This window comes from Castor canadensis, chromosome 11 (assembly GCF_047511655.1).
Source record: "Castor canadensis chromosome 11, mCasCan1.hap1v2, whole genome shotgun sequence".
NCBI lineage: Eukaryota > Metazoa > Chordata > Mammalia > Rodentia > Castoridae > Castor > Castor canadensis.
In genome coordinates, this window is record NC_133396.1 from 59,896,977 (window position 1) to 59,914,368 (window position 17,392).

Below are 17,392 nucleotides of genomic sequence, written 5' to 3' on the forward strand. Positions count from 1 at the left end.
AGTACTGTGCTAAGTACTTTGCATAAATTATTTCACTTTTCCCCTCCCATCTGCATTGCAGGTAGGTACTGATATTTAAATTTTGGAGATTGAGGATATGAGGCTCTCAGGAAGTTGTGACCTTTCCAAGTCCAGCAGTCACTAAGTGACAGAGGTGTGATTAGAAGCCAGGTTTGATCTGACAGCTCAAGCTCTAAGGCACATGAAAGCAGACACCCCAATACCATCACCAACTCAATAAAGGATAGCATAGCTATCACTGAGTCTCTCTTCCCCCAAGTGGACAATGCCAGATCCACCTACCTACACAGAATAAAGACCTTGACTTTTCAGTCTAATACTGTTTTACTGACCCTTTCTCTCAGTTTGGAAAGTATGCCACTGGTTAAGGTGACATCAGGGATGAACTCGTGTGTATTCCCCCCATAACTCTTCTCTTGGGGGGGGGCAGCTAGCTGTCTTGGAGCCACTCCCACTTCAACTCAAGACAGAGAAGGGGCATATGACACTAGGCCAAGCAGCAGGTGGGAAAGTAAAAAAGACTTCCAGAAAACTCTTCCAAGGGTGGAGGGGAGGGCTTGGAGGGGAAGCTCTTCTGTGCCAATCTAAGGAAAAATGATTTTCACACCCCAGCAAAGGGGCAAAGTCAGCTACACCACACCCGTACCCCTCCCCCCCCTTCACAAAACTCCAGGCCGGGGTTTCCCACCTGCAGGATGCTAAGGCCAAGGAAAGGGAGACGGGAAAGAGATGGCACGGGACTGGAACTGGACTCGGGGCAGAGATGGGAGGGAAATGGAAGAGGGAGGAGGCCTTATTGCCTGGCAACCATCCCGGGGCACGTGCACTGGTGACATCACCCCAGGCCACCTCTAACACAGACCTTTGACTCCTATGGGGGCAGAGGGGGCCGCTGGCTAAGTTTCATGAGAAATAGCCTTAGGAATTCTGGGAGCCAAAAAACGAGACGAAGGAGGAAACCCAGGTGTACTGCCTTTTCCTCTTTTAGCCTCAGCAGGACTTCAGTCCTAGGGGCTCAGGCTTCTCATCTGCCCCTTCCTCTCTGCCTTCAGCCCTGACCTCCCAACCCACATTTCTGACAGGACTCCCGACACGCCCTTCGGAGATACTGTGCCTTCTCTTTCCTGGGCGTTATCTCTGGTGGGGGCGGGAGACGGGGGATGGGCTACCGGGTCTCTCGGGGGCTCCGTCTCCCATCTGCACGGGATCCCCTCTGCCCTAGCCGGCCGCCAACCGTAATCTGTCTGGGTCCCCAACTCCCCCGCCCCTCCCGCGCTGTTCCAGGGCGGAGTCTGTAGAGTTGAAATCAGGACACGCCGAGAGGAAGAGTTATATAACCCGAAGAAGCCGGGAAGGACGAGCGGAGACCGGGACAAGGCGGCCTGAAAGGAGTCAAGGGAGCTGCAAAGAACACTAGGGCGAGTGAGGAAGAAACATTAGGGATGGGCAGGGTTTGTGCGCATATCAAAGAGCAGGAATTAACGCAGAGAATGGACGTGACGACCCATCTGGGTCGTCTGGGGCTTCGTTGCAATGCCCTTCCCCCACCAACTGCAGCTGGGTCCGGGCAACTGAAAGCTTGGGAAAAGGCGCTGGTACCCACTCCCTTTCTCTCGGGGAAGCAACCTAAGTCAAAGCCTCGGAAGGCAGCCGTTGAGCTTATGGAGCCAGAAATCACAGCTCCGCCCAGCCCACCTGGGAGCGTGGGGGGCCATGGCAAACAGGTAGCCGGGCCCTCCCAAATGAGGCTGAGTATTAACAGCCGAGAGCAGGCGAAAGAGCGCAGATGAACGCAGACGTCTGGGCCCCCAGGGGCTGGGGAATGCAGCCATGGACCGGGCTAGCTTGCAAACACTTAACTCCAGACTGGATGACGGGATGCGCCCGACTCGCCGCGCAGGCGCAAGGGGATGCTCCGGCGCGTGCGGTGGAGGGTGGTAGGGTGGGAGCTAGCGTGTGGGAGTGCACGTGCGGGTCCCGGACAGCCACCTCCTCCCTTCTTCCACCTCCTGCCCCCGCCTTTCCGTCGCCCTATAATACCCGCTTCCCATTGGTTGCCAGGGCCATGACGTCAGTGACGTCCGCTACACCGGATTGGGCAGAGAGAGTTCGGGAATCTGGCTCCCAAGCCTCGCAGGCTTGTTACTCTGGCAACAGGGTAAGCAACCCCCAGGAGGGACCTGGAGCCCAGCAGAGCGCGGTGTCTGGGTCCCTCCTCCCTCCCGACTACTGCATAGTCCATTTGGCTTCTCAGCTCACCGCCTTCCCTGCTTTTTCTCAAGGTGCTCGTACCCCGAAATTAGGTGCCCTGCTCTCGACCTTCCCCACAGTTTCCCCAGCTCCCCACGCTCTCCAAGCCCTACTCCAAGACACGGTCACAAGCCACAGCTGACTGGAAGCGAATCTGCGTTGCTTAGTAACCAACCCGCGTGTCCGTCTCCCCACTATTTACCGCAGCCCGGAGAAGTAGCGACCGCCTTCGCCGCCTCCTCCACCCTTTGCCTTTCACCCTCCTGCCCACGATTTCCTGTGAGGGGGCCAGGATGACAGGAAGTCAAATGAGGGCCTCAGCCCACCTTTCCCTCAGACCTGAGCAGGGGGCTTCAGCGGCTTCTACGGCCGCGTTCCCCACCCGCAGGCCCCTCAGCTCCGAGTGTGCGTCTCATCCTCGCCATCTCGTGGCTACGCTGGAAAGGTTCAGCCCGGAGAAGGGCCCGAGCCGGACGAAGGCTAGGGCAACAAAGTGGGGACAGGACCAAGGATGGAGAGAGGAGCGAGGAGCAGGCGAGGCCGAGTGAGGGCACATGCGGTGGGACTCGGTAGGACGGGAGAAAGGCTACCGCCGGGGCTCTCGAGGCTCCGGGTGGTAAGGTGAAGGCTGAGGTTTTACACCTCACGGTTGCGAAGAACTGGAATGAGACTCAAAGTGGTCCCGGGAGTGGAGGCACACCCCAGTCTGACCACGTATGACCTAAACAGGCCATCACATTGACCTGTCTGTAAACTCTGCCCTTCAATTAGGATCGCCGCGCCCCGCCCTAGTGTCGGGAAGGGAAATCCCAGACCAACGGGGACTGGGAGTCCTTTCAGGGCCCTCTTGACCTCTGAAACCCAAGAGCTCTACCTCCCAGTTCTTCCCCCAATCCTGCCCTGTTCTCTTCTGGGGTACTCGGATGTCCTGCGCCCGTTTTCTTCCCAGTGCCCTTCCCAAGACCCGAACGTCCATCCCTAGCCTTACCCCTCCTGTGACTGACATCCCGCCCCCCCCCCCTTGTGTGGAGATGGTTTCCCTCTTTCCAGACGCCCTCGCAGCTCCCCGTTACCTGGTTTCTGGGGGGGTCCTAGGTATTCAGGCTCCCCAAGGTCTCCCGGGGGTCGAGCGGCCCCCCCTTCTCCCAGGCCGGGGCTGGGGGGGCCGCTCCACCCCGTGGCGCAGTTGGATTTTCCAACACAAACACCCGCACCCCCGCTTCCCCAGCCCCGCCCCCTTCTCATGGTCCCGCCTTTCCCGCTGAAGTCCCTCTCTCCGGCTCCGCCCCGCCTTCAGCTGGTCCGGCTCGCCCAGCTCTGGTGTCGGCTAGGATACCGAATGTGGGATGCGGGATACAGGGTACAGTGTATAGGATCTACCCCCGATCTTTGCCTGACAAACTCCTAATCCATTTGGATCCCGCGCTCTTCCAAGGTAAGCCCCGCCCCTCGTGCTCAAGCCCTGCCCCAAGGTTTAGTCACACACTCTTTAGGTCCCACTGCCCTGCCTACTGGCTCAAAGCCACGCCTCCTTTCATCTCTAGGCAGCCCTACTTCTCTTGCTCCTTTCCGCTTGCGGCTGTAGCTCACCAGTAGCTCTTGCCCTCTACAAGGCCCAAGCTTCCTCCCCCGCTAAATCTTCACCATTCCATTGAAGAGACTTATAGGGCTTAAGATCGCGGTGTTTTATGGCACTGAGCTCCAGTACAACTCTTCCACTTTTATGACTACACTAGATATCTCCAGGGCCATATTACACAGCTCGATTCAGCCAAGGTCAAAGCCTGAGTGAGATCCAGTCTTAGTCCGAAGTGCATTATCAGTCTTAGCCGCTAGAGTCCCTGACCCTCTTTCAAGCAGGAAAGAAGAGGAGGCCTCTTAGTTGTCCAGGCTCATGAGTAGAGCAGTGCCCCTCTTGATCCAGTGATCGGATGTCACTGCACCAGATCGGAGATCTATCCCGATAACAAAGGAGGCTCGATCTGAACTGCCTGCCCGGTTGGGATAGTAATAGCAGGGACAGGAGTACATGCCTAGAGAAAAGGAGAGGAAAAGAAGTCAGACCCATGGTGACCCTGAGAGAACAGGGCAGGATCAGGTGAAGACTACAGCAGGATCAGGTGAGGATCCAGACAAGGGATGGGGCAGTCAGAGAGTGCTGTCCCACCCTTGGCGCTCTTCTTTCGGCTCTCTGTAGGACGGAAGTGGATTGTGGGCATGGAGCAGACCAGCTGCATGGGTTCTGCTTCCACCAAGCAGGAGTTCTTCCAGTCCCAGCCAGCACCCTCCAGGTATAATCCCCGGACCCATACACCGTCCTGGGGAGAAATGAGGACAGGCATGGGAGAAGTCTTGACTCTAACACTCTTGATTTAACTCCTCTGTCCTCCCTCCTCTTTCAGTTACTCTCACCACCCTCCTCCACCAGACCATCTTTTGTTCAAAGCCCAAGCTGATCTGACTCCTACCTTGGGTGGATACACTAGGTTGCTGTCATCCACAGTGGAAACGATAAACTCCCAGGAGAGGCTGTCCACTGAAATCTAGGAATTGAAGGTGACAATAAAGGAGGCACCCAAAAAGGAAGAAAATATATATTTCCAGTATCCCACCCCCCTTCCTCCTTGCTCACATTGTTTTGGCGTGCTGATGACTGCAGTACAGCAGTGAGGAAGCCAGTAGGAAAGGTGAAGCCAGCCAACCAGAAGAGCACAGGAGGCCGAGCACGACTGGCCCATAGTTCAAACTGCTCCACACGCATGGCTAGATCCCGGGTCCATGAAGCCAATGGTTTTTGTGACGGATATGCCTGAGAGAAAAGGTAGTACATATGTTTATTAGGATCCATATTTTGAGCACTTGGAGCAGCTATGAGAAGACTAAGTGGGATACAGCCCTGCTCTCCAATTACAGTTGGACAAAGCTCTCCAAAAGACACCTCCCAGGAAAGAAGCATAAAATATATAAATATTATAAAATAAATAAATAAAATAAATAAATAAATAATATATTTATTATATACTTACTATCCTTTATCGTATTTATTTATCTTGTATCCTAAATGCTTGGGGCCAGAAATGTTTCAGATTTACAGAGTTTTGGGGAATTTTGGAATATTTACTGACCTTACCACTTCAGCATCCTAATCTGAAAATTCAAAATCTGAAACTTTTTGAGCATCACATAGGCACTCAAAAAGTTTCAATCCTGTAATCCCAGCTACTCGGAAGACAGAGACAGAAGGGCTCATGTTCAAGGTCAGTCCGGGCAAAGTTAGTGAGAGACTCTATATGAAAAACAAACTAAAAGCAAAAGAACTCAGGGTATAGCTCAAGTGGCAGAGTGTTTGCCAAATGTGAAGACCTGAGTTCAAATCCCAGTATGGCAAAAGAAGTTTCAAATTTCAAAGCATTTCAGATTTCAGGTTTTTGGATTAGGGTTGCTTGACCTATAGTAACCAGGTACCATTTAATGAAGCACTTATTGAGTGTTATGCATAGTACTGGGAATCTTTGAAAAATCCTAGGAGAAGTTAGCAACTTGCCCTGAATACATCAAAAGTTAGTAAGTTGTACAGAGTGGACTGGTGAGTGGCAGAGCTAAATTTCAACCTTAAGTCTGTCTGCCTTTGAATCCCGGGTCCTCTGCAGCTTATCAAATGCCTCCCTAGAACCAGGAGATGAGGAGGCTCAGGAGTGAGAGGAGAGCTCATTGTTCAAAACGAGTACAACCAACAGTGGTATAATCTTGCCTTTCCCCAGAGTGGAGGAACGAGGGCATCAAAGATACAATTGAAAATCTCTTCCAGGCTTGTTGACATGACAATGAGGCCTTGGATGCCCTTCTCTAAGTCTGTCAGAGAGGACCTGAGCAGGATGAAGAGGGTAGAGTGTTAGAGATGCCATCCCAACCAGGGGGTGAAGGCTTTTCTTTTCTTTTTCCCCCTCCCGTGTGCCGCAGTGCCTGCTCTATCTTACAGAATGGTCACCATCAGCTTGTTATATCTCTGGATCTCCTGCAGAAGGACCACATTGAGGGGGGAGGGGTCAAGAGCCAGCAGCTTTCGGGTCCCCTCATAGTCGATCATCTCAGGGATCTTCTGCTTTACGTCAGCAGCCAACTCAAGGACCTGAAGAGACAGGAGCTCTGAGTGCAGCTGCCCTTCCTCAACACTTCCCCTTCCTCAGATGTCTGTCCATTCTTACCTTCTCTTCCCGGCTCTGGCTGCCAGCCCGAATGGGTGTGATCTGAGGTTGCAGGGAAAGCAGAGTCTCAAAGAGGGTTCGTGCCTCAGTGATCTGGGAGGCTACATCGGCATTGGGGTGCTGGCCAAAGGCCTCTGGAGGGTCCATGCTGGGCAATAAGCTGATATATTCCTTGTAAGAGGCCAGGCCCCCATCTTTAGGGATGAAATACGTGTCCAGTGCTGACAACCTGGGAAGCCACAGCATAAGCGTCATCAGGTTCCATAAGTGGAACTTGGACTTCAGTGCCAGGCCAAGACCCCAAACCCTGTGCAGATCCCATTTGTCCAACTCCCAAACCTCCAATCCCATCTCTGTCTTCTCTCAATGTCAAATTTTCTCTTCAGACACTTCCCCTACCCACCCCCACCTTATCCCGCTACCTCCTCTGTTTGTGTACTCTTGCCCCCCTGCTTACCGGTAGGAGGGAGTTGACAGAGCTTGTTCACAGAAATAGTCATTGATGTAGGTGGTGAGCAGGCGCCTGTCCCAGTCATCTGTGACGTGTCCACCATAGTTGACGCCTGCGATGAGGTACTTGAGTGCGTCCCAGGGCGTTTCCTCGTATTCATCCAAGTAGAGTCTCAGCAGGCTCTCTGACACCTGTGCATGGTCCCAACCCAAGCCCCGAGCCCCACACAGTTATGGCAGGAATTCTCCCAATGGGGCTTTAACACGGGCTTTCTGCCAGCCAATATTCTGTAGGGAAGCCACAGGGTAGGCAGTATAAGGAGAGAGGACTGGGATGGGGAACCTCTGGTTAGCACAAACCTCAAAGTCAGAGTCATTGAAGTCATAGGTAATGTTCCAACCAAGCTGCAGGAACTTTTTGCGTTCAAGTAAAACGGAGTGGAAGAAGCAGAGTGCAAACAGCAGCTTCTTATATTTGGCAGGTTTGAAGCAGCGGGTAAACTGTGGTTCTGACACTAGGTGGTAAAGACGTGTCATGTTGGCCTTTAGACCCTGAGGATAATGAATACAGGGATCATGCTTAACCCTACCACTAGTAGCACCATGTACCGTTGTGGAGGCTGTTCACTGAGCAAAGGTACTGGCTGAAGGGGTGAATGGAAGCTGAAATCTAGCCCCTGATCTACACGCCAAAATGGGTACTCATTTGCAAGGCTGGGTGCCTTTTTCTAATTAATTCACACACTGGCAATGTACAGGATAGTAGCAGCCATCCTTTCTTGTTCCCCACTTTTGATCCACTCAACCATGATATCCTCAATTTTAAAATGTCAGAAAATATGAAGAAAGACGAAGACATATACATGCAACTGGGTTTGTTGTTTTGTTTTGGTTCTAGGGACTGAACCCAAGGCCTTACACATGCCAGAAAAGTGCTCTACCACCAAACTACATTCCCAGACCCATACAACTGTTAACTAACAAAAAATATAGAATTGCCAGGTATGGTTGCATATGGTTGTAATGCTAGCACTCAGGAGGCTGAAGCAGGAGGACCATGAGTTTGAGGCCAGTCTAGACTACATAGCAAGACCTTGTCTCTAAAATAAATAAATAATAACAAAAACAAAGATTTGCTGTAGATTTAAGAGATCATAATAAGTTCAAAGAGAAACATTCTATGTGATGGACTTATCAGGCTTCCCGAACAAGTTGGAATTTTGGACTATATCTTACACATAAGGAAGGTATTATTTGAGAGGAGGGTCTTGGTTTCCTGGAGAAGGAATTGGAGGAATAAAGATACAAAGGAAGCTGGGTACCAGTGGCTCACACCTGTAATCCTAGCTACTCAGGAGGCAGAGATCAGGATTGTGGTTTGAAGCCAGCCCAGGCAAATAGTTCATGAGACCTATCTCAAAACACCCCTTCACAAAAAAAGGCCTGGTGGAGTGACTCAAGGTGTAGGCTCTGATTTCAAACCCCAGTTCCAAAAAAAAAAAAGAGAAAATAAGTGAGAGGATGAGCCTGGATGAAGTCAAGTACAAGTGCTTGTGAGAGAAAAAAGCCATCTACAGATGGAGATACAGTAAGAAGAATGGTAGTTTGAACCATTTTGACTTGGCTCACCAGGCCTCAATGGACCCACACACTATCTTGAATAGGACAGTTGATAATTAAAATAGTGTAGGGGTTGCATTTTGGTGGTTTTAGTGCTGGGGATTGAACCCAGGGCCTCTGGCATGCTCTACCACTGAGCTATATCCTCAGCTCCTGAAACAGTGTTTGTTTTGTTTTGGTTTTTTGTTTGTTCTTTGATGTTGGGGTTTGAACTCAGGGCCTACACCTTGAAGCCACTCCATCAGCCCTATTTTTATGATTTTTTTTCCCAAGATAGGGTCTTAAGAACTATTTACCCAGGCTGGCTTCAAACTTCAACCCTCCTGAGTAGCTAGGATTGCAGGTGTGAGCCACCAGCACCCAGCTGTGAAACTGTGTTTTAAGATTTATCTGTGATCAACAGGGTGGAGCAGTGAGAATATTGGACAGTGGTAACAAAAATTAAATGTACTTTTTTAAAAACTGGCATATAATATCAAAATATGTAAGGTAACTAGGAATAAATCTAATTAAAATACACAAATATATACATAGAATATTACAAAATAAGAAGTGAATGGTGAGATATACCATGCTCATGGATTGGGAGACTCATTGTCCTAAAGATGTCAATTTCCCCAAAATTGATCAACAAAACTTTTTTTTTGTGGAACTTGACAAGCTAATTCTAAAATTTATGTTGGATAATAAAAGGTCAAGAATAGCCTGGAGAAGAATAGGGTAAGGGGATTTGCTTTACCAGCTAGCAAGTAACTAAGATTTTAATATTGACACCAGGATAAACACCCTGATTAATGAACAGAATAAAAGGCCAGAAACCCATGCACATATGGAAGCATAACTTAAGGCTGAGCAGGCATTACTGATCAGAAAAGTAACTGTGGACTATTCAATAAATGGGAGAAGTGGTTATCCATCTGGAAAGAAAAGCTGCATGACTAAGGAGGTAGCTCAGTGATAGAACTCTTGTATAGCATGTACAAGGCCCTGGCTTTGATGCCAGGACCAGAAAAAAAATAATAAAATTGTACCTGTAATAGTACACTCATAAAAATCAATTCCAAGTGACTAAAATTCTAAATATGAAGGTCAAGTTTTATATATATATATATATATACACACACACACATTTTTTTTTTTTTGGAAGACAACTGTAGGAGAGTACTTTTTTTTCTTTTTTTTTTTTTTTTGTGGGACTGGGGTTTGAACTAAGGTGCCCAGTTAGAGAGTACTTGTATAATGTTGGAAGATACAAAGATTTCTTGAACAAGACAGGAGCATGAATCATTTAAAAAAAAAAAAAAGCTAAATTCAACCAACTTCATAAAAATTAAAAGAATTTAAGCAAGCCAGATGTAGGTGGCTCATGCCTATAATCCTTGCTACTCTGGAGACAGAGATCAGGAGGATCTCTTTGAGGCCAACCCCAGTGGTTCAAGCAGTAAGAGCACCTGCCTAGCAAGTGTGAGATTCTGAGTTCAAACCCCAGTGCCGGGGGAAAAAAAAAAAAAAAGAATTTGAGCCATGCACCAGTGGCTCAGACCTGTAATCCTAGTTACTTGGGAGGCTAGATCAGGAAAATCAAAGTTCGAGGCCAGTCCAGGCAAACAGTTCAAAGGACCCCTATCTCCAAAAACAACCAGAGCAAAATGGACTGGAGGTATGGCTCAAGTGGTAGAGTGACTACTTTGCAAGTGTGAAGCCTGAGTTCAAACCCTAGTCCCACCAGGAAAAAAAAAAATTTATTCACTAAAAAATATCACAGAAAAGAGAATAGCCTGGGTGATGGTGCACTCCTATAATGGGAGATGAGGCAGGAGGATCACAAGTTCAAGGCCAGTTTGGGCTACATAGCTAGGCTCTGTCTCAAAAAAGAAAAAATAAAAGGGGGGAGCGGGGCGGGGCTCTAGTGGTAGAGTCTCTGCCCAGCAAGCTTATGGCCCTGCAAACCCCAGTATTGCCAAAAAAAAGGGGAAGAAAGGAAACATGGTAAAAAATATAAGGGACAAAGGATTAAGATCTGGATGTATGAAGGACTACAAAATATGAACAGCATATCAATGAATGTCAAGAACCAGTATTCAAGCTGGGCGCCAGTGCCTCACACCTGTAATCTTGGCTACCCGGGGTAGAGATCAGAAGGATCAAGGTTCGAAGCCAGCCCAGGCAAAAGTTCATGCTCAAATAGTTTTGAGACACTGTCTCAAAAACACCCAACATAAAAAAGGAGTCACTCAAGTGGTAGAGTGCCTACCTAGTAAGCATGAGGCCCTGCATTCAAACCCCAGTACTGTCAAAAAAAAAAAGAAGAAAACCCACAATATTCAGTGGGAAAAGCAAATTGCAGAGAAATTATACAGCATGTTTGCATTAGTGATACAACTTTTGTGTTAAAATTATAAGAAAAGATAGCATTCCCAGCCACCACTAAGTCTACCATTGCCCTTCTCTAATGCCAGTGCCACTTACAGGTCCCTGAGCTCCAGTCAAAGAAGGATATATAAGGACATCTTTATACCATGGCTCCTATGAAGAGATTGCCAGCAAACCTATTGGTGGTAAAGCACCCAAAACAACTGGCTACAAAAGACACTGGCAAGAGTATGCCCTCTACTGCAGGAGTGAAGTGATCCCATGCTTACAGCCCTAGCACTATGGCATTCTGTGAAATTAGGTGCTATCAGAAGTCCACCAAATAAACTGGCAAACTCCCCTTCCAGGGTCTGGTGTAAGAATTTGTTCAGGACTTCAGAACAAATCTGTGCTTCCAGAGTGTAGCTATTGGTGCTCTGCAAGAGGCCAGTGAGTCCCATCTGGCTGGCTTTTTTGAAGATACCAACCTGTGTGCTATCCATGCCACACATCTAACAGTTATGTCAAAAGGTATCCAGATAGCACTCCAAGTATGTGGAGAATGTGCTTAAGAAGCCACTGTGATGGCAAATATTTCATTCTCAAAAAGAATTTTCCTGGGCAGTGGCTTATGTCTATAATCCCAGGTATTCAGGAGGTGGAGAGTGAGAGGATTGAAGTTCAACGCCAGCCTGGGCAAAAAGTCAGTGAGAAACCCGTATGAGCCAATAAGCTGGATGCAGTCTACACATCTGTGATCCCAGCTAGACAGAATGCTGTGTAGGTAGAAGGATCGCAGTCTGAGGCTACTGTGGGCAAAAGTGTGAGACCCAACCTGAAAAATAACTAGAGCAAAAAGGAGAGTGGTTCAAGTGGTGGAGTACCTGCCTACCAAGTGTGAGACCCTAAGTTCAAATCCCAGTACTTCCAATTTTTTTTTTTGCAGTGCTGGGGATTTGAGCATGCTAGGTGAGTGCTCTGCCACTGAACTACATCCCCATCGCCAATCTTTTTCTCTTTAGTAGTACTGAATGTTAGATTTTTTTTTCCCATGGAATCAAAAGGTACCTAAGTATATAACTGAAAGTGGAAAAATAGGGGGACAGCTTTCCATTTTCATTTGTGTGTGAATTTTTAATGTAAACGTGTGTGTGTGTGTGTGTGTGTGTGTGTGTAAAGCATTAATGCAAGTCAAAATATTTCAGTAAACAAGTTTTAGCAGTTCAACTTTGTAACAGTTCTAAATAAGCCTGTTAAACTTTTCTGGACAATGTAAGCATTTGGATTTCTTAAAAATAAATTTCTTATTTACAGCAACTAAATGGTGTTTGTAGCTTTTGTTTTGCTTTGCTTTTTTGGTGGTGCTGGGGTTTGAGCTCATGGCCTCCAGCAAGTGCTCTACTACTTGAGCCACACCCTAACCCTTATTTGTGGCATTTTTATCATACAGTGGATTCCATCCGTTCACTATACTTTGCTAACTGAATTGTCCTACATGTAAGAACATGTTTTTAATATTGTCTGTTTTCTGTGTTATTCTCCTTATAAGTTTGCTATTAGAATACATAAAGTAAAAAAAAATAAGAAAAGAAATGAGAGAGAAAAAAAAAAAGAAAAGAAATGAGAAACACAACATTCAAATAGTGGCTTTAAATTTTTTTTACATAGGGTCTCGGTATGTAGCCCAGGCTGGCCCGGAACTCAAGATCCTCCCCCGTTGCTGGGCACTGGTGGCTCACACCTAGCTACTCAGGAGGCAGAGATCAGGAGTATCACAGTTTGAAACCAGCTCTGGCAAATAGTTCTCAAGATTCTATCAAAAAAAAAAAAACTCACAAAAAAAGGGCTGGCAGAGTGGCTCAAAATGGTAGAGTACCTGCCTAGCAAGCATGAAGCCCTGAGTTCAAACCCTCCACAGGCTTCACCTATGCTAGGCAAGTGCTTTGTCACTGTGCTATATCCTTGTATATATTTTTTTGCAGTACTGGGATTTGTGATGGGTTTTTTCGAGACAGGATCTCTCAGAATGGCTTTGAACTGTGATCCTCCTAATCTCTGCCTACTGAGTAGCTAGGATTACAGACATGAGCCACCAGTGCCTGGCTTGGGACTTCTTATTTGAAGAAAAACTCAGATGAATCTGTCCCCTTAACTATCTGGGCTGCCTTTGTATATCCTGAGGCAAAAATTGGCCTCTTTCACAATTTTGATGTCTGAGTCTAGAATGGATCCTATGGGGAGGGATAAATCTATAAAGGACACTATTGGGTTATTTGACAAAATTGTAATATGTATGATTGATTAGATAAAAATATGGTATTGATGTTAAATTTATTGAAGTTGGCAAAAGTACTTCATTTATATAGAACATCCTATTCATAAGATTGAACCCTTTACGTTACAGGAAATACACTGAACTATTTAGTGGTAAAGGGCTATGATACATGCAATGCACTCTAACATGGTTCTGAAAAAAACGTGTGTGTGTGTGTGTGTGTGTGTGTGTGTGTAGATATCAATGATACAGCAAATAGAGCCAAATTTTAGCAATAAATGAATCTAGATAACATATGTGGGTGTCCTTTGTATTACTGTTTTTCTTACAAATTTTCTATAAGTTTAAAAATGTTAAACTAACAAATATTTGCTTCCAGAAAAAATCCAGTTATACCAAGTACACACTGAGCTTTCTGCTCTCACTGAAGGTTTGGCAGATGGTGGGGAGGACCACACCTGTAGCAGGCAGCATTCCATAAAAAGATTTTCTCAGTCAAGCTAGGACTGAGGACCTTGGCCTCTCTGTAGAGCCATTGACTCCTCGAGGGTGTTCAAGAAAGATGATGAAAGACCTCCAACCATGCATTGTTGAGCATGTATGAGGTCCTGGTCTCTATGCTTTTCACATGGTGAGGAAAAAAGGATTTTGATCTCAACCAAGAGCAATAAAAAGCTACTAAAATAAGCTGAGCATGGTAGCTCACACCTATAATCCCAGCACTCAAAAGGTAGTAAAGGAGGATAGAGAGTTTGAGGCCAGCCTGGACTACATAGCAAGACCCTATCTTAAAACACCAAGGGTTGAGGATGTAGCTCAGTGATATAGGGGCTTGCATGGCATGTGTAAGACCCTGGATTGGATCATCAACACTGCAAAGAAAAAAAAAAAAGTACCAAAATAGCTTATTTACCCTTTCTGTGCCTCAGTTTTCTATCTTTTTTTATTTTTTGGCAGTACTGGGTTTTGCACTCAGGACTTTGTGCTTCCTAGGCAAGTGCCCAACCACTTGAGCCATGCCTACAGCCCTTTTGCTCTGGTTATTCTGGAGACAGGTTTTGCTTTTCTTTTTGCCTAGGCCAGCCTGGACTGTGATCCTCATGCCTTAGACTTCCTATTGTCACTGGGATGAGATGCATGCCCACAAACTTTTTTGCCTGGGCTTGCCTGGAACCATGATTCTTCCTATCTCAGCCTCCCATGTACCTTGGGAAGATAGGCACATGCCAACACACCAAGTTACTGGTTAATATGGTGTCTCACTAACTTTTTGCCCTGAATAATCTCGAATTGTAATACTCTCAATCTCAGTCCCCCACATAGCTAGAATTATAGGTGTGAATCACAGCACCTTGCTAGTTTCTTATCTTTAAAATGGAGAACCTGATTGAGTGTGTGTGTATGTGTGTGTGTGTGTAAAATGAATTAATAAATGTAAAGAACTGACGACAATGCTTGGAACTTCGCTAAAGAAATATTAGATATTATTATTGTGTTCTAGGAGTTTGGCACAAAGAAGAGAGAATTGTGGAATTTTTTAGAGGACAAAAAAAATCAAACTAAGTTGTGTGGTTGTTACTGTTGTGACATCTCACAGATGCTAGTTAGAAGAAAGGCAGACCAAATGGCCCAGTACTCTCTATAGTCACCTGTACCTTTGGTGGCTCTGTGGTCATCTTGATGCTCACTTGCAAAATGGAAATAGGGAAGTCTGGATGGGGGCTAGAGCTGAGCCAGAGTCGGAAGGAAGGGTGAGGGTCTTCCACCTGCAGCTGCTCCACCAACTTGTCCAGATTAGGCATCCAGGACAATGACAAGTGGCAGTTTGCCAGGAACACCCAATGTCCTGCAAGGAGATGCTGGGGTCAGCGAGAATCATTCCCTCAGCCTGCCCTGTTCCTAGACTCTCCACCTGGTGGCAGTGGAATTGGTGTCCAGTGCTCATACCTGCCACTCCTGGACCTTCTGAAAAAGTGGGAGCTACAGTCACAGTAGTGATGTTGAGGTTGAAGGTTCTGGGGAGAAGGACCAGGGCTGAGGATGGGAGTGAAAGAACAGATGGACACTAACCCTGCATCACACCATCTCGGAGGAGTCGAGCAGCGATGGGGGCCTGGCCCTGGCCCAGGGATAAGGCATGGAAGCGCTGGGCCATGCCTGTGTTCTCTGCTAGCTGGAGCAGGGCACTGGTAGGGTCCACACCCGGGGACAGGATGAATACAAGTGGGGATCGTGGGGATGAATCCTCCATCACCTGGAAGCACAGAGAAGGCCTCAGGTAGAAGGCCACAGAGCCCAAGTGGGAGAGAAAGAGATTGAGGAAGCTACAACATGGTGCAGGAGGCAGACCAGAAGTGTGTGGGCAAGGAGCAGAGCCACTAACCAGCTTCATGTTTAGCACAGGTGGCTCAATGAAGCGGGAGCCAAGGTTGGAGACGATGAAAGAAGTAACACAGAATGCTACCCGGTCCTGGCGCAGGGAGCGGACGATCAGCATCCGTTGCATTTCATTGCAGGCATTTTCCCATTCACCTGGGGATGAAGAAAATGATCACAGGGAAACTGAGTCTGGAAGGGCCGGGAACCTAAATAAAGGGACAACTGCAGGGAATGCAGCCAGCAGAGGTGAGCTCCAGAGAGGGATGAAGGGTAAGGGTAAGATGGGAGGGAGAGGCTCCTAGATCTGAGCACCTGGCAGCATAGCTTTCTCGGGGGCAGCATTGGTATACCACAGGTGCCAGTCCCGAGGATACTGCTCAAAGGAGTTCATAAGTCCGTGGAAGTTGGTCAGTTTGTCCAGCTCAGTGATATTATCCCAGTAGGCGTCTGCAAGCCAACTAGTACATGGGTTATCCATTTGGCCCTCCCGATCCAGGACCTTGTGGTTGAAGAGAGAGGAGAAAGGGATGATGGGAACTCTTCAAAAGAAGAGTTATTGGTTTTGAATGTTCCCAATACAAAGAAATGATAAATATATGCCAATTACCATGATCTGATCATTATACACTGCATGTATCGAAACATCACAATGTAAATATGTACAATTACTATGTCAATGAAAAAGTATATTTTCTCTGGCTAAGGGATGGCTCAAGCAGCAAGAGTGCCTGCCTAGCAAGCGTGAGGCCCTGAGTTCAAACTCCAGTGCCAAAAAAAGAAAAATTTTATTTCTCCTCCCTCCCTCGCTCCCTCCCTCGCTCCCTCCCTCGCTCCCTCCCTCACTCCCTTCCTCCCTTCCTTCCTTCCTTGCTTCCTTCTTCTCTCTCCCCTCACCCTTTCTTGTGAAAAAAGCCAATGTTGGTTTTGCATGGAACTGAATGAATGAAAAGATGAATACAGCAATCCAAGATGGATGGTAATCCACTTTTTACTGGGGTGTTAGGACTCACACTACTATGAGCGCTCACAGTTAAAGTTTAAGAAGCTGGTGCCCTCTGGTGGTTTTGTGGCAATAATGGCTCCAAATCTATTCAAATGGTAGTCTCAACCTTCAGAGAACCACAAACGGTTGCATTCTTTCACACAGTCAATCTTTTTAATTAATTTTTTTTGAGCCAGGGTTTTGCTATGTTACCCACACTTACCTTGAACTCTTAGGCTCAACTGATTTTCCTGCCTCGGCCTCCCAGCTAGCTGAGACTACAGGCAGGCACCACTGCACTGGGCTTTCTAATGGATATTTATTGTTCACCAACTATGTGTTTTAAGCATTTAGGACCCATCACTGAACAAATCAGACAAATGTCTCTGCTCCTGAGTAGCTGATTTTCCAACATGGGGTTATGAATCCCTGGGCAGATTATGAACTATTAAAAGTATAGCCAATAAGTGAATTATCTCATATGTGAAAGGGGGCAGTGCCATGTGAGAATAGAATAAGCTGAGTAAGATAAAGGAGATCAGGAGTGCTGGGAGGTGAGAGGAAGTATTAAACAAGAAGAACAAGGTCTGGAGTGTAGCTCAGTGGTAAAGTGCTTGCCTAGCATGGGCAAACCTCTGGGTTCCATCCTCAGCACCACAAAAAATTAAAGTTAAAATTAAAAAAAAATCAAGAACACCTCCTCAAGGTGAGGTTTGAAGGAAGTAAGAGAGGGCCAAGTGTACACATGGTGAATAACTTTCTAGCACAACATAGCCAGCATACAGGCCCTAAGGTAAGACGTTCTAAGCAGCTGAGGAGAATAAGAAGGGCTGTGTAGCTGGGTGGAGTCCAGGATTA

At 47.1% G+C, this 17,392-nt stretch overlaps 2 protein-coding genes across 12 annotated transcripts in view; one reads left to right on the top strand and one right to left on the bottom strand.

Annotated features, from left to right (window-relative positions):
- The first annotated feature begins 1,238 nt into the window (after window positions 1–1,238).
- Window positions 1,239–4,910, top strand: LOC109693887 (translation initiation factor IF-2). Of its 3 annotated transcripts, XR_012438765.1 has the most exons (6): window positions 1,248–1,745; window positions 2,083–2,179; window positions 2,304–2,815; window positions 3,569–3,706; window positions 4,469–4,562; window positions 4,674–4,718. XR_012438765.1 is itself a non-coding variant. In XM_074046968.1 (3 exons), the coding sequence occupies exons 1-3, from the start codon at window positions 1,464–1,466 to the stop codon at window positions 2,411–2,413; spliced, it is 489 nt and encodes a 162-aa protein (XP_073903069.1). In that variant the 5' UTR covers window positions 1,248–1,463; the 3' UTR covers window positions 2,414–3,546. The 3 variants fall into 3 exon arrangements, 1 of the variants encoding a protein (XP_073903069.1); XR_012438766.1 differs by lacking the exons at window positions 2,304–2,815; window positions 3,569–3,706 and having other exon boundaries at window positions 1,239–1,443; window positions 4,674–4,910; XM_074046968.1 differs by lacking the exons at window positions 3,569–3,706; window positions 4,469–4,562; window positions 4,674–4,718 and having other exon boundaries at window positions 2,304–3,546.
- Window positions 3,980–17,392, bottom strand: part of Dnah2 (dynein axonemal heavy chain 2) — a 110,594-nt gene continuing 97,181 nt past the window's right edge. For 7 of the 9 annotated variants that reach the window (XM_074046937.1, XM_074046939.1, XM_074046938.1 and 4 more), the window contains 13 exons: window positions 15,865–16,051; window positions 15,557–15,705; window positions 15,244–15,427; window positions 14,829–15,019; window positions 7,287–7,478; window positions 6,934–7,118; window positions 6,477–6,705; window positions 6,249–6,400; window positions 6,023–6,137; window positions 4,904–5,080; window positions 4,740–4,814; window positions 4,439–4,589; window positions 3,980–4,304 (listed from right to left, as the gene is read on the bottom strand). In XM_074046937.1, coding sequence (XP_073903038.1) covers window positions 4,150–4,304; window positions 4,439–4,589; window positions 4,740–4,814; window positions 4,904–5,080; window positions 6,023–6,137; window positions 6,249–6,400; window positions 6,477–6,705; window positions 6,934–7,118; window positions 7,287–7,478; window positions 14,829–15,019; window positions 15,244–15,427; window positions 15,557–15,705; window positions 15,865–16,051 — 2,142 coding nt within the window. In that variant the 3' untranslated portion in view covers window positions 3,980–4,149. Of the gene's footprint in view, window positions 4,305–4,438; window positions 4,590–4,739; window positions 4,815–4,903; window positions 5,081–6,022; window positions 6,138–6,248; window positions 6,401–6,476; window positions 6,706–6,933; window positions 7,119–7,286; window positions 7,479–14,828; window positions 15,020–15,243; window positions 15,428–15,556; window positions 15,706–15,864; window positions 16,052–17,392 lie in introns of those variants that run through there. The other 2 variants (XM_074046942.1, XR_012438763.1) reach the window with 2 other exon arrangements.